The sequence below is a fragment of the Salvelinus alpinus genome, chromosome 4 (assembly GCF_045679555.1).
Source record: "Salvelinus alpinus chromosome 4, SLU_Salpinus.1, whole genome shotgun sequence".
Taxonomy (NCBI): Eukaryota; Metazoa; Chordata; class Actinopteri; order Salmoniformes; family Salmonidae; genus Salvelinus; species Salvelinus alpinus.
The window spans coordinates 65,720,285-65,735,222 of NC_092089.1; the positions used below are offsets into that span (position 1 = coordinate 65,720,285).

Genomic DNA, 14,938 nt, shown 5'->3' on the forward strand with positions numbered 1-14,938 from the left:
TCTATAATAATTTCAAAACTGTACAGCACTGTACTGCCATCTATAATCATTTAAAAACTGTACAGCACTGTACTGCCATCTATAATAATTTAAAAACTGTACAGCACTGTACTGCCATCTATAATAATTTAAAAACTGTACAGCACTGTACTGCCATCTATAATCATTTCAAAACTGTACAGCACTGTACTGCCATCTATAATAATTTCAAAACTGTACAGCACTGTACTGCCATCTATAATCATTTCAAAACTGTACAGCACTGTACTGCCATCTATAATCATTTCAAAACTGTACAGCACTGTACTGCCATCTATAATCATTTCAAAACTGTACAGCACTGTAATGCCATCTATAATCATTTCAAAACTGTACAGCACTGTAATGCCATCTATAATCATTTCAAAACTGTACAGCACTGTAATGCCATCTATAATCATTTCAAAACTGTACAGCACTGTACTGCCATCTATAATCATTTCAAAACTGTACAGCACTGTACTGCCATCTATAATAATAAAAAACGCCACGTACAATTACTAAAATAACGATGACCATCAGGGTGAACGGTAATCACTTGATTGTAAAACATGCCACCATATCATCTAAACCTTAGTTTAGATCGTGGGTAAAAATGTTCCATGGATACGGCGCACAAAACCCATTATTGAACAGTACGGCAACATGCATACAGTATGTCGCACTGGTTGAGAGTATTTTGCTTGGTACAGAACTAGCTACAAAAACGGCTACACTGGCTCTATAGTGACTATTGAGCTAAAGACAGTAGTTTGAACGAGAGATAGTATACGCTGCCCGAGAGCGGAGCAGACCTCTGCTGCTCATGACAGAAGTAGCGCTGTCAGCACACAGTGGTGCTGAAATGCTCGTAATAAAGCGCAGGAGTGTTACAATTACACCATAGAACTTAGAATTGTAAATTCAAAATCATTAAAAAATATGAAAAAATCAGCAGGCAAAGTATAAAATCCGAAGCTAATCAGAAAGGGTACAGCCCTACATTATACACTGTTGACTAGATATACAGAATAAATTAACCTAAAGGCACCAGAACAAAATAGTTGACATTTTCACAAAGGGCAATGTAGATAAAGATATATTCCAAGCCAATGTGCAATACCATTTAAACTCCAATCAACTCACCTCTAGCGGGGAGTCTGGTTCATCCAGGATGCTCTTTTCGTTCTGCATCCGCTGCATCGTCCCTGTAGAACTGGGGTCTATTATCAGTACGTTCTGACTACAGGGTCTGGTGAACTGACAGTCACTCTTTCTGGAGTCAGTCGTCCTGCACACCTCGTAATTGTACACGTGCTGTAGAGTTCCTGTCCCCAAAGTGTCTGCGTAACGCGGTGGATAATACGGAATAACCGGGAGGTTGGAATGATAGAGGATGCGAGACTGTCTCCATCTGTATATTTTCACTGATATAATAACCACTAAACACGTAATAAACAAAAAGGAGACTACAGCCAAGGCCAAGACTAAGTAAAAAGTCAGGTTGTCATTGTACTCCTTGTCGTGCGTAAAGTCAGTGAACTCCGAAAGCACTTCAGGGAAGCTGTCCGCCACCGCCACGTTAACATTGACTGTAGCTGAACGAGAGGGCTGCCCATTGTCCTCCACTACAACAGTGAGCCTTTGTTTCACAACATCTTTATCATTGACTTGGCGTATAGTTCTTATTTCGCCATTCTGTGAGCCCACTTCAAACAGCGCTCTGTCTGTAGCTTTCTGCAGTTTGTACGAGAGCCAGGCATTCTGTCCAGAGTCCACATCAACAGCAACCACTTTAGTCACAAGATAGCCCACATCTGCTGAACGAGGCACCATTTCAGCCACCAGAGAGCTGCTAGTCTGGACTGGGTACAGAACCTGAGGCGCGTTGTCGTTCTGATCTTGGATAAAGATGTTGATACTCACATTGCTACCGAGTGGAGGAGAGCCTCCATCTTGCGCCTTAACCACGAGTTTAAGCTGTTTTATTTGTTCATAATCAAAGGAGCGCACCGCATGTAAAACTCCGGTTTCAGAGTTAATGGATATATAAGTAGAGACTGGAGTTCCACTGATCTGCGTGTTTTCCAACACGTACGAGATTCTCGCGTTCTGGTTACAGTCAGAGTCCCGCGCGCTGACAGTAAATATGGACATTCCAGGAGAGTTATTCTCTGTGATGTAAGCAGAGTAGGTGCCTTCATCGAACAATGGGGAATTATCATTTACGTCAGAGATTCTAAGGTGTAAAGTCCTGGCGCTAGAGAGAGGAGGCGAACCCGAGTCTGTCGCTGTTATAGTTATGTTGTATTCTGGTGTTGTTTCTCTGTCAAAACCTTTATCAGAGATCAAATTGTAATAACTAGTTAAGGATGATTTTATCTTGAATGGGAGGTCATCATCTATAGAGCATGTAATCTGCCCATTTCTCTCTGAATCAGCGTCTTTGACGTTAATAACGGCGATCGTGGTTCCAGGAGGAGCATCTTCAGACACAGGGCTGGAGAAAGACATGACGTTAATAACTGGTGCGTTGTCATTTATGTCAAGAACTTCAATTACAACTTTACTAGAGTCTGTTAAACCACCCTGGTCTTTAGCCTCTACTCTAACCTCGTATTTCTTATCTTTCTCATAATCTACCTGTCCCGAAACAGATATGATTCCTGTTTTCTCGTCTATTATGAAAATATCAGCAATGCTCCCCTTCAACTTCGAGAAGCTATATGTGATTTGTCCATTTGTTCCACTGTCTGCATCACTTGCATTCACGGTTGTAATATAGGTGCCTTTCGGTGCGTTTTCCACCACAGCAGCCCTGTACACTGATTGGTTAAACACAGGCGCATTGTCATTCACATCTAGGACAGTGATCTCTATATTTACTGTGCCAGATCTCTGCGGATCTCCACCGTCTACAGCGATTAGCTTTAAAGAGAGACGAGGAAGCTCCTCTCTGTCTAACGGTTTCTGGAGAACCATCTCTGCATATTTACTACCGCCTGGATTCGCATGCTGTTTTAGAATGAAATTATCATTGTGAGACAAAACATAATTCTGTAGGGCGTTGAGCCCTACGTCGGGGTCCTCTGCACTTTCCAACAGAAATCGTGATCCAACGGTAGCCGATTCGCTGATTTCAAAATGTATATATTTATTTGGGAAAGCAGGAGCATGATCATTTACATCTAGAATCTCCACAGTAATACGATGCAGCTCAATAGGATTCTCTAGAATCATTTCGAAGCTGAAGCTACACGGTGTGACGTCGCCACAAAGCTGCTCTCGGTCTATTCTCTCACTCACGACTAGAATCCCTTTGTCCGTCTTCAGCTCTGTGTACTGAATGCTTTCTCCGGTCACGATACGAGCCCGGCCCGCTCGGAGCCGTTTCAAATCTAACCCCAGGTCTTGAGCTACGTTACCGATAAGAGAGCCTTTCTTCATCTCCTCCGGAATAGAATACCGGATTTGTCCACTGACAATATGACTGAGATGCAGGAGAAAAATAAGTACTTGCCACCGTAGTCCACACAAACGCCATCTTACGCATTTTGGTTGAATGAATCCTTCAAATTCCATAGCCAACAAATAATACAATCCACAAGAATATTCCGTAAAGGGTATCCTCAGAAACAGTGAGCAAATACTAGTTGACGCTTCGATTCAATCTAGCCTATTTTCACTGTCTTTTTCTGATCTATGTAAATGGATCAGAGCGAAAATCTTTCTGTCGAGTCCCACCTCGTATGAAGCGCAGAGTCTCTCCCTTTCCTCTGGTGGAGCACAGTGATAGGGAGGGGACTCCAGTGACTGACAACACTGGACAGAAATTATTTCACTGATCAACAGCGGCCCTCAGAGTCCAAAACATGTAAAAAAAAAATGTACAGCTGTGTAAAAATTATTCAACATTGTCCAGCACTATTTTCTTTCCAAAATGTGACATTTAGAAGCACTGTGGTACGTGCATGAACAATCTAAATAAATGTCATGTCCAATTACTAAAATAAGACCAACGGGGAACATAGCCTAATCATTTGATACAGGAACATGGGACTATATCCTCTAAGCCCTAGATTTGATCGTGCATAAAACTTTTCCATGGAACAGCCGTCCAAACCACTACTGGAAAATACAGTAAAATACCTGTATTGAGAGCTTTTTGATTGGTATAGGACTAACCGTAAACACGGATGAAAATGTATAGTGACTCCTGATCAATTTAGACAGCAGTTGGAAAAGGTATAGCATACACCGTGTGAAAGAAATGGCGCTGTCCATACATTGTGGTTCTGATATGGTATTTCAACGCTACATCCTTACTATTGTAGCACTTGGTATTCTTGTTCAGTTCGAAGTCAGTTCCTACCAACTCAGCAGGCATACGCAAGCCAAATCTAACAGTAAAACGCGTAGTAGCTGATATACGTTTAACCCTACAGAGATGAGCAGAAAGGGAGCCAACCGAGTAAATTAGCCATGCACCAGAGCACAATAGTTGAAAAAAGACACATTCCAGAAATGTATTCCAAAACAATGTGCTAAATTAAAAAATGTCCAATAAACTCACCTCTAGTGGGGAGTCTGGTTCATCCAGGATGTTCTTTTCATTCTGCATCCGTGGCATCGTTCCTGTAGAACTGGGGTCCATTATCAGTACGTTCTGACTACAGGGTCTGGCGAACTGACAGTCACTCTTTCTGGAGTCACTCGTCCTGCACACCTCGTAATTGTACACGTGCTGTAGAGTTCCTGTCCCCAAAGTGTCTGCGTAACGCGGTGGATAATATGGAATAACCGGGAGGTTGGAATGATAGAGGATGCGAGACTGTCTCCATCTGTATATTTTCACTGATATAATAACCACTAAACACGTAATAAACAAAAAGGAGACTACAGCCAAGGCCAAGACTAAGTAAAAAGTCAGGTTGTCATTGTACTCCTTGTCGTGCGTAAAGTCAGTGAACTCCGAAAGCACTTCAGGGAAGCTGTCCGCCACCGCCACGTTAACATTGACTGTAGCTGAACGAGAGGGCTGCCCATTGTCCTCCACTACAACAGTGAGCCTTTGTTTCACAACATCTTTATCATTGACTTGGCGTATAGTTCTTATTTCGCCATTCTGTGAACCCACTTCAAACAGCGCTCTGTCTGTAGCTTTCTGCAGTTTGTACGAGAGCCAGGCATTCTGTCCAGAGTCCACATCAACAGCCACCACTTTAGTCACAAGATAGCCCACATCTGCTGAACGAGGCACCATTTCAGCCACCAGAGAGCTGCTAGTCTGGACTGGGTACAGAACCTGAGGCGCGTTGTCGTTCTGATCTTGGATGAAGATGTTGACACTCACATTGCTACTGAGTGGAGGAGAGCCTCCATCTTGCGCCTTAACCACGAGTTTAAGCTGTTTTATTTGTTCATAATCAAAGGAGCGCACCGCATGTAAAACTCCGGTTTCAGAGTTAATGGATATATAAGTAGAGACTGGAGTTCCACTGATCTGCGTGTTTTCCAACACGTACGAGATTCTCGCGTTCTGGTTACAGTCAGAGTCCCGCGCGCTGACAGTAAATATGGACATACCAGGAGAGTTATTCTCTGTGATGTAAGCAGAGTAGGTGCCTTTATCGAACAATGGGGCATTATCATTTACGTCAGAGATTCTAAGCTGTAAAGTCCTGGCGCTAGAGAGAGGAGGCGAACCAGAATCTGTCGCTGTTATAGTTATGTTGTATTCTGGTGTTGTTTCTCTGTCAAAACCTATATCAGAGATCAAATTGTAATAACTAGTTAAGGATGATTTTATCTTGAATGGGAGGTTAACATCTATAGAGCATGTAATCTGCCCATTTCTCTCTGAATCAGCGTCTTTGACGTTAATAACGGCGATCGTGGTTCCAGGAGGAGCATCTTCAGACACAGGGCTGGAGAAAGACATGACGTTTATAACTGGTGCGTTGTCATTGACATCAAGAACTTCAAATACAACTTTACTAGAGTCTGTTAAACCACCCTGGTCTTTAGCCTCTACTCTAACCTCGTATTTCTTATCTTTCTCATAATCTATCTGGCCTGAAACAGAAATAGAACCGGTCGACATATCAATGGTAAATATATCTACTATATTCCCTTTCAACTTTGAAAAATAGTAGGAAATATGTCCATACGATCCACTATCTGCATCGCTGGCATTCACAGTTGTAATATAAGTGCCCTTAGGAGCGTTTTCCATCACAGTAGCCCTATACACTGACTGGTTAAACACAGGAGCATTATCATTGGCATCTAGGACATTGATCTCTATATTTACTGTGCCAGATTTCTGCGGATTTCCACCGTCTACAGCAATTAGCTTTAAAGAGAGACGAGGATGCTCCTCTCTGTCTAACGGTTTTTTGAGGACCATCTCTGCATATTTACTACCGTCTGGATTCGTATGCTGCTTTAGAACAAAATTATGGTTGGGAGTTAAAATATAATTTTGTAGGGCGTTAAGTGTTACATCGGGATCCACTGCACTCTCTAGTAGAAATCTCGCGCCGACAGTAGCTGACTCGCTAATTTCAAATTGTACGTCTTTTATGGGAAAAGCAGGAGCATGATCATTTACATCTAGAATTTCCACTGTAATACTATGCAGCTCGATGGGATTTTCTAGAATCATTTCGAAGCTGAAGCTACACGGAGTTACGTCACCACAAAGCTGCTCTCTGTCTATTCTCTCACTTACGACTAGAATCCCTTTGTCTGTCTTCAGCTCTGTGTACTGAATGCTTTCTCCGGTCACGATACGGGCCCGGCCCGCTCGGAGCCGTTTCAAATCTAACCCCAGGTCTTGAGCTACGTTACCGATAAGAGATCCTGTCTTCATCTCCTCCGGAATGGAATACCGGATTTGTCCACTGACAATATGAATGAAATACAGAAGAAAAATCAGTACTTGCCACCGTAGTCCACACAAACGCCATTTTAGGCATTTATGTTGAAGGAATCCTTCAAATGTCATAGCCAAACAAGAATAAATCCTACACGAATATTCCTTATACTAGATCCAGAGAAACGGTGAGGAAATAAGTAGTTGTTTCGCTTTAACCTAGACTCTTTTTACGTAATCTTTGTTATATATTGATCAGAGCGAGTGTGTCTGTGTCGTGCCCCGCCTCGTATGAAGTGCAGATATTCTCTCCGTATCCTCTGGTAGAGCGCAATGATAGGGGAGGGGACTCCACTGACTGACAACATTGGACACAATTTATTTCACTGATCAACAGCGGCCCTCGGAGTCTAAAACATGAACACCGCATGACACTTGAACATGTAAAACCGTTCCGAAATGATTAAACACGTGCAGTATTTCCCCCCCCCAAAAAAATGATGTATATAAATCATACTGTCGTAACACTTCACTTTCTTGCCATCGAAATAAATGCATGTTTCATCTCTACAATTATATGAACATTAAAATAAATACCGACAATTCTATAGCCTAAAAAAAAATTCCACCAACACATCAACTTCAGAATGGATCGTGCGTAAAAGAGGATTCCACAACCGTCCTAACTATGACAGAACACTACAAACCAAAACTGATAGGGCCTATGTTGAAAGTAATTCGTAAATGCTCAAATCTATAGCGACATTTGTCCAATAGACTGACGTAAGAACCAGGAATAATACACTGCGTGAGAGAGCGAAGCAGCCCCCTTCTGCAATAAAGACAGAAGGGTCGCTGTCCTCACAGGGTGGTTCTGAAACTGCATTGCAGCGCTACAGAATGACCAATATATCACAAGCACTTCTGCTCAGTTCGAAATACATTTCAACAAGCTCAGTAGACATACAACTCAGGAGACATACAACACTAGCCAAAATCGTTTCTTAGGAAAATATATAAATACATTATCCTTGAAATAACACTGTAATAATACGAAGAGAGAGCAACCCAACCTCTGAGATACAGACAAAGTGTCAGGCACCAGATGAAAATAGTTGCAAATATAAAATTTATGATATTTTTAAGATGTACTCAAAAAAAATAGGTACTTTGTTAAACTCCAATTAACTCACTTCTAGTGGGGAGTCTGGTTCATCCAGGATGTTCTGTTCACTCTGCATCCGCTGCATCGTCCCTGTAGAACTGGGGTCCATTATCAGTACGTTCTGACTACAGGGTCTGGCGAACTGACAGTCACTCTTTCTGGAGTCTGTCGTCCTGCACACCTCGTAATTGTACACGTGCTGTAGCGTTCCTGTCCCCAAAGTGTCTGCGTAACGCGGTGGATAATATGGAATAACCGGGAGATTGGAATGATAGAGTATGCGAGACTGTCTCCATCTGTATATTTTCACTGATATAATAACAACTAAACATGTGATGAACATAAATGAGACTACAGCCAAAGCCAAGACTAAGTAAAAAGTCAGGTTGTCATTGTACTCCTTGTCGTGCGTAAAGTCAGTGAACTCCGACAGTATTTCAGGGAAGCTGTCCGCCACCGCCACGTTTACATTGACTGTAGCTGAACGAGAGGGCTGCCCGTTGTCCTCCACTACAACAGTGAGCCTTTGTTTCACAGCATCTTTGTCATTGACTTGGCGTATAGTTCTTATTTCTCCATTCTGTAAGCCCACTTCAAACAGAGCCCTGTCTGTGGCTTTCTGCAGTTTATAAGAAAGCCAGGCATTCTGTCCAGAGTCCACATCAACAGCCACCACTTTAGTCACAAGATAGCCCACATCTGCTGAACGAGGCACCATTTCAGCCACCAGAGAGCTGCTAGTCTGGACAGGGTAAAGAACCTGAGGCGAGTTGTCGTTCTGGTCTTGAATTAATATGTTGACACTCACATTGCTACTGAGTGGAGGAGAGCCTCCGTCTTGCGCCTTAACCACGAGTTTAAATTGTTTTATTTGTTCATAATCAAAGGAGCGCACCGCATGTAAAACTCCGGTTTCAGAGTTAATGGTTATGTACGTGGATACTGGAGCTCCACTGATCTGCGTGTCCTCCAAGAGGTACGATATTCTCGCGTTCTGATTCCAGTCCGAGTCCTGCGCACTGACAGTAAATATGGACATTCCAGGAGAGTTATTCTCTTTGACGTAAGCTGAGTATGAGCTCTGATGAAACAACGGGGCATTGTCATTTACGTCAGAGATTCTAAGGTGTAGTGTCCTGGCGCTTGAGAGAGGAGGCGAACCAGAATCTGTCGCTGTTATAGTTATGTTGTATTCTGGTGTTGTTTCTCTGTCAAACCCTATATCAGAGATCAAATTGTAATAACTTGTTATCGACGATTTTATCTTGAACGGGAGGTTAGTATCTGTAGTGCATGAAATCTGTCCGTTCCTCTCTGAATCCCCGTCTTTTACATTTATAACGGCTATCGTGGTTCCAGGAGGAGCATCTTCAGACACAGGGCTGGAGAAAGACATGACGTTTATAACTGGTGCGTTGTCATTAACATCAATAACTTCAATGACAATTTGGCTGGTGTCTGTAAATCCGCCCTGGTCTTTAGCTTCTACTCTAATATCATATTTCTTATCTTTTTCAAAATCGATATGCCCCAAAACGGATATGATTCCTATATCCTTATCTATGACAAATATATCCGCTATGCTACCCTTCAATTTTGAAAAACTGTATGTTATTTGTCCATTTGATCCACTGTCTGCATCGCTGGCATTAACGGTTGTAATATAGGTTCCTTTCGGTGCGTTTTCCATCACAGTAGCCCTGTACACTGACTGGTTAAACACAGGCGCATTGTCATTTACATCTAGGACAGTGATCTCTATGTTTACTGTGCCAGATCTCTGCGGATTTCCACCGTCTACAGCGATTAGCTTTAAAGAGAGACGAGGATGCTCCTCTCTGTCTAACGGTTTCTGGAGAACCATTTCTGCATATTTACTACCGTCTGGATTGGCAAGTTGTTTTAAAACAAAATTGTCATTTTGTGTTAATACATATTTCTGTAAATCATTAACGCCTACGTCGGGGTCCTCTGCGCTCTCTAATATAAAGCGCGCACCTATAGTGGCTGACTCACTGATTTCCAATTTTAAGTCACTATTTTGGAAGGTGGGGGCATGATCATTCACATCAAGAATTTCAACAGTAATACGATGCAGTTCAATAGGGTTTTCTAGAATCATTTCGAAGCTGAAGCTACACGGCGTGACGTCGCCACAAAGCTGCTCTCGGTCTATTCTCTCACTCACGACTAGAATCCCTTTGTCTGTCTTCAGCTCTGTGTACTGAATGCTTTCTCCGGTCACGATACGAGCCCGGCCCGCCCGGAGCCGTTTCAAATCTAACCCCAGGTCTTGAGCCACGTTACCGATAAGAGAGCCTTTCTTCATCTCCTCCGGAATAGAATACCGGATTTGTCCACTGACAATATGACTGAAATACAGGAGAAAAATAAGTACTTGCCACCGCAGTCCACACAAACGCCATGTTTTAGGTTGAAGAAGTCCTTTAAATTCCATAGCCAACAAAGAGTAACATTCACAAGTAAATGTCTTATTGTGTATTCTCAAAAATTGTGAGCAAATACTATTCGATGTTTCGTTTCAATCCAGACTATATTCGCTGGCCTTTTGTAAATCTATGAATCAAAACGAGTGTGTCTATCTCGGTCGCGCCCCGCTTCGTATGAAGCGCAGAGTCTCTCCGTCTCCGGTGGTAAAGCGCAGTGATAGGGGAGGGGACTTCACTTCTTGACAACAACGGACAGAAATTATTTCACTTATCAACAGCGGCCCTCAGAGTCCAAAACATGAACATCATAAGACACTTGAACATGTAAATCCGTTCAGAAGTGATTAAACACTGGACAGCATTATTTTCTTTCCAAAATAATCTATATCCGAATCACTAGCTAAACACTTCACTTCCTGCAATCGAAATCAATGCAAGGTTCATCATTACAATGCTATGACCAACAAAGGGGGGAAAAAACTACAATTGTAATGCCCACTAAAAATGACACCATACCATCAACCTCATATTGGATAGTGGTAAAAAAGTCAATATAACAGCCGTCCAAACCATGACTCAACACAACAACATAACCTATGAATGTTGACGGTAAAATGATTGGTAAATGCTAAAAAGTGTAGTGACATTATAGAAAGAGGTAAGAACCAGGGACAATACACTGTACAGTGTGAGAGAGCGAAGCCGCCCTCTGCTGCTATGAAGACAGAAGTGTCACTGTCCATAAAGGGTGGTGCTGAAACGGCATTACAGCGCTACCGAATGACCAATATATCACAAGCACTTCTGCCCAGTTCGAAATACATTTTACAAGCTCAGCAGACATACAACTCAGCAGACATACAGCTCAGCAGACATACAACTCTGCAGACATACAACTCAGCAGACATACAGCTCAGCAGACATACAGCTCAGCAGACATACAGCTCAGCAGACATACAACTCAGCAGACATACAACTCAGCAGACATACAACTCAGCAGACATACAGCTCAGCAGACATACAACTCAGCAGACATACAGCTCAGCAGACATACAGCTCAGCAGACATACAACTCAGCAGACATACAACTCAGCAGACATACAGCTCAGCAGACATACAGCTCAGCAGACATACAACACGAGCCTAAACCTTTTCATAGGTAACAAAAAAATACATAATCAATGATTTACCGCAATAAAATTACAAAGAGAGAGCAACCCAACCTCTGAGATACCGATAGAAAGAGTAAGACACCCGGAGGAAATAGTTCATAATTTAAAAAGGCAAATTGTAAATATGTAACTACTCAAACAAAATGTACTTCATTATTTAAACTGCAATAAACTCACCTCCAATGGAGAGTCAGGTTCATCCAGGATGTTCTTTTCGTTCTGCATCCGCTGCATCGTCCCTGTAGAACTGGGGTCCATTATCAGTACGTTCTGACTACAGGGTCTGGCGAACTGACAGTCACTCTTTCTGGAGTCAGTCGTCCTGCACACCTCGTAATTGTACACGTGCTGAAGAGTTCCTGTCCCCAAAGTGTCTGCGTAACGCGGTGGATAATATGGAATAACCGGGAGGTTGGAATGATAGAGGATGCGAGACTGTCTCCATCGGTATATTTTCACTGATATAATTACAACTAAACACGCGATGAACAGAAATGAAACAACAGCCAAGGCCAAGACTAAGTAAAAAGTCAGGTTGTCATTGTACTCCTTGTCGTGCGTAAAGTCAGTGAACTCCGAGAGCACTTCAGGGAAGCTGTCCGCCACCGCCACGTTAACATTGACTGTAGCTGAACGAGAGGGCTGCCCGTTGTCCTCCACTACAACAGTGAGCCTTTGTTTCACAGCATCTTTATCATTGACTTGGCGTATGGTTCTTATTTCTCCATTCTGTAAGCCCACTTCAAACAGCGCCCTGTCTGTTGCTTTCTGCAGTTTGTACGAGAGCCAGGCATTCTGTCCAGAGTCCACATCAACAGCCACCACTTTAGTCACAAGATAGCCCACATCTGCTGAACGAGGCACCATTTCAGCCACCAGAGAGCTGCTAGTCTGGACTGGGTACAGAACCTGAGGCGCGTTGTCGTTCTGGTCTTGGATGAAGATGTTGATACTCACATTGCTACTGAGTGGAGGAGAGCCTCCATCTTGCGCCTTAACCACGAGTTTAAGTTGTTTGATTTGTTCATAATCAAAGGAGCGCACCGCATGTAAAACTCCGGTTTCAGAGTTAATTGATATATAACTAGAGACTGGAGTTCCACTGATCTGCGTGTCTTCCAACAGGTACGATATTCTCGCGTTTTGGTTCCAGTCAGAGTCCCGCGCGCTGACAGTAAATATGGACATTCCAGGAGAGTTATTCTCTGTGACGTAAGCAAAGTAGGGACCTTTATCGAACAATGGGGCATTGTCATTTACGTCAGAGATTCTAAGGTGTAATGTCCTGGCGCTAGAGAGAGGAGGCGAACCAGAATCTGTCGCTGTAATGGTTATGTTGTATTCGGGCACCGCTTCTCGGTCAAAAATCGAATCTGTTATCAAATTGTAGTAATTAGTCAATGAGGATTTGATCTTAAATGGAAGGTTAGTATCTATAGAACATGTAATCTGTCCGTTTCTCTCAGAATCAGCATCTTTAACATTTATAATAGCAATAGTGGTGCCCGGAGGAGCATCTTCAGACACCGGGCTGGAGAAAGACATGACGTTTATAACTGGTGAGTTGTCATTAACATCAATAACTTCAATTACAACTTTACTAGAGTCTGTTAAACCACCCTGGTCTTTAGCTTCAACTCTAACTTCATATTTCTTATCTTTCTCGAAATCTATCTGGCCCGAAACAGATATGATTCCTGAGTTTTGATCTATGACAAATATGTCCGCTATACTACCCTTCAACTTCGAAAAACTATAAGTTATTTGTCCGTTTGTGTCGCGGTCTGCGTCACTGGCATTCACGGTTGTAATATAAATGCCCTTTGCAGCGTTTTCCACCACAGCAGCCTTGTACACTGACTGGTTAAACACAGGCGCATTGTCATTTACATCCAGGACAGTGATCTCTATATTTACTGTGCCAGATCTCTGCGGATTTCCACCGTCTACAGCGATTAGCTTTAGAGAGAGACGAGGATGATCCTCTCTATCTAATGGTTTCTGGAGGAACATCTCAGCATATTTACTGCCGTCTGGATTCGCATGTTGCTTGAGAATGAAATTATCGTTCGGAGTCAAAATGTAATTCTGTAGGGCGTTTAGGCCTACATCAGGGTCCTCTGCACTTTCCAATAGAAATCGTGATCCAACCGTAGCCGATTCGCTGATTTCAAAATGTATGCCTTTATTTGGAAAAGCAGGAGCATGATCATTTACATCTATTATTTCTACAGTCACACGATGGAGCTCCATTGGATTTTCTAGAATCATTTCGAAGCTGAAGCTACACGGTGTGACGTCGCCACAAAGCTGCTCTCGGTCTATTCTCTCACTCACGACTAGAATCCCTTTGTCTGTCTTCAGCTCTGTGTACTGAATGCTTTCTCCGGTCACGATACGGGCCCGGCCCGCTCGTAGCCGTTTCAAATCTAACCCCAGGTCTTGAGCTACGTTACCGATAAGAGATCCTGTCTTCATCTCCTCCGGAATGGAATACCGGATTTGTCCACTGACAATATGACTTAGATACAGGAGAAAAATGAGTACTTGCCACTGCAGTCCACACAAACGCCATGTTGTAGGTTGAAGGAATACTTTAAATTCCATAGTCAACAAAGAATAACATCCACACCAATATTTCTTATATGATATCCTCAAAAATGGTGAGCAAATACTATTCGATGTTTCGTTTCAATCCAGACTATTTTCACTGTCCTTTTCTTATCTATGGATCAAAACGAGTATGTCTGTCTCTCCGCGCCTCGTATTAAGCGCAGTCTCTCCGTCTCCTCTGCTCGAGCACAGTGATAGGGAGGGGACTCCACTGACTGACAACACTGGATATAAATTATTTCACTGATCAACAGCGGCCCTCAGAGTCCAAAACATGAATATCATAAGAAACTTGGACATCTAAAACTTCCCCGAAGTCATTAAACACTGGACAGAATTATTTTCTTTCCAAAAGTATCAATGTCAAATCACGAGTTAAACACTTCACTTTTTCAATATAAGTACATGAAGGTTCATCACTACAAAGCTTTGACCAAGAATGGAAAGAAACTGCCATTTTATAACCTAGAAAAAAAGTATACTAACCCATTAACTTCAGATTGGATCGTGCGTAAAAACAAGTCAATGGAACACCCGTTCAAACCATGACTCACTACAACAAACCAATACCGATGTATGTTGACAGTAATATGCTTGGTACATGATCAAATCTATAGCGACATTATAGACTAAGGTAAGATCC

General features: G+C 42.5%; 1 protein-coding gene across 12 annotated transcripts in view; it reads right to left on the reverse strand.

Moving 5' to 3' along the window:
• The window catches only part of LOC139574169 (protocadherin gamma-C5-like), a 197,251-nt gene that overhangs the window by 132,011 nt on the left and 50,302 nt on the right, over positions 1–14,938 (reverse strand). The window contains exon 1 of one of the 12 annotated variants that reach the window (XM_071398428.1): positions 11,860–14,461. The exons of 8 other annotated variants lie outside the window; for them this stretch is intronic. In XM_071398428.1, coding sequence (XP_071254529.1) covers positions 11,860–14,289 — 2,430 coding nt within the window. In that variant the 5' untranslated portion in view covers positions 14,290–14,461. Of the gene's footprint in view, positions 1–1,164; positions 3,782–4,591; positions 7,192–8,088; positions 10,686–11,859; positions 14,462–14,938 lie in introns of those variants that run through there. 3 more of the 12 variants (XM_071398427.1, XM_071398424.1, XM_071398423.1) reach the window with 3 other exon arrangements.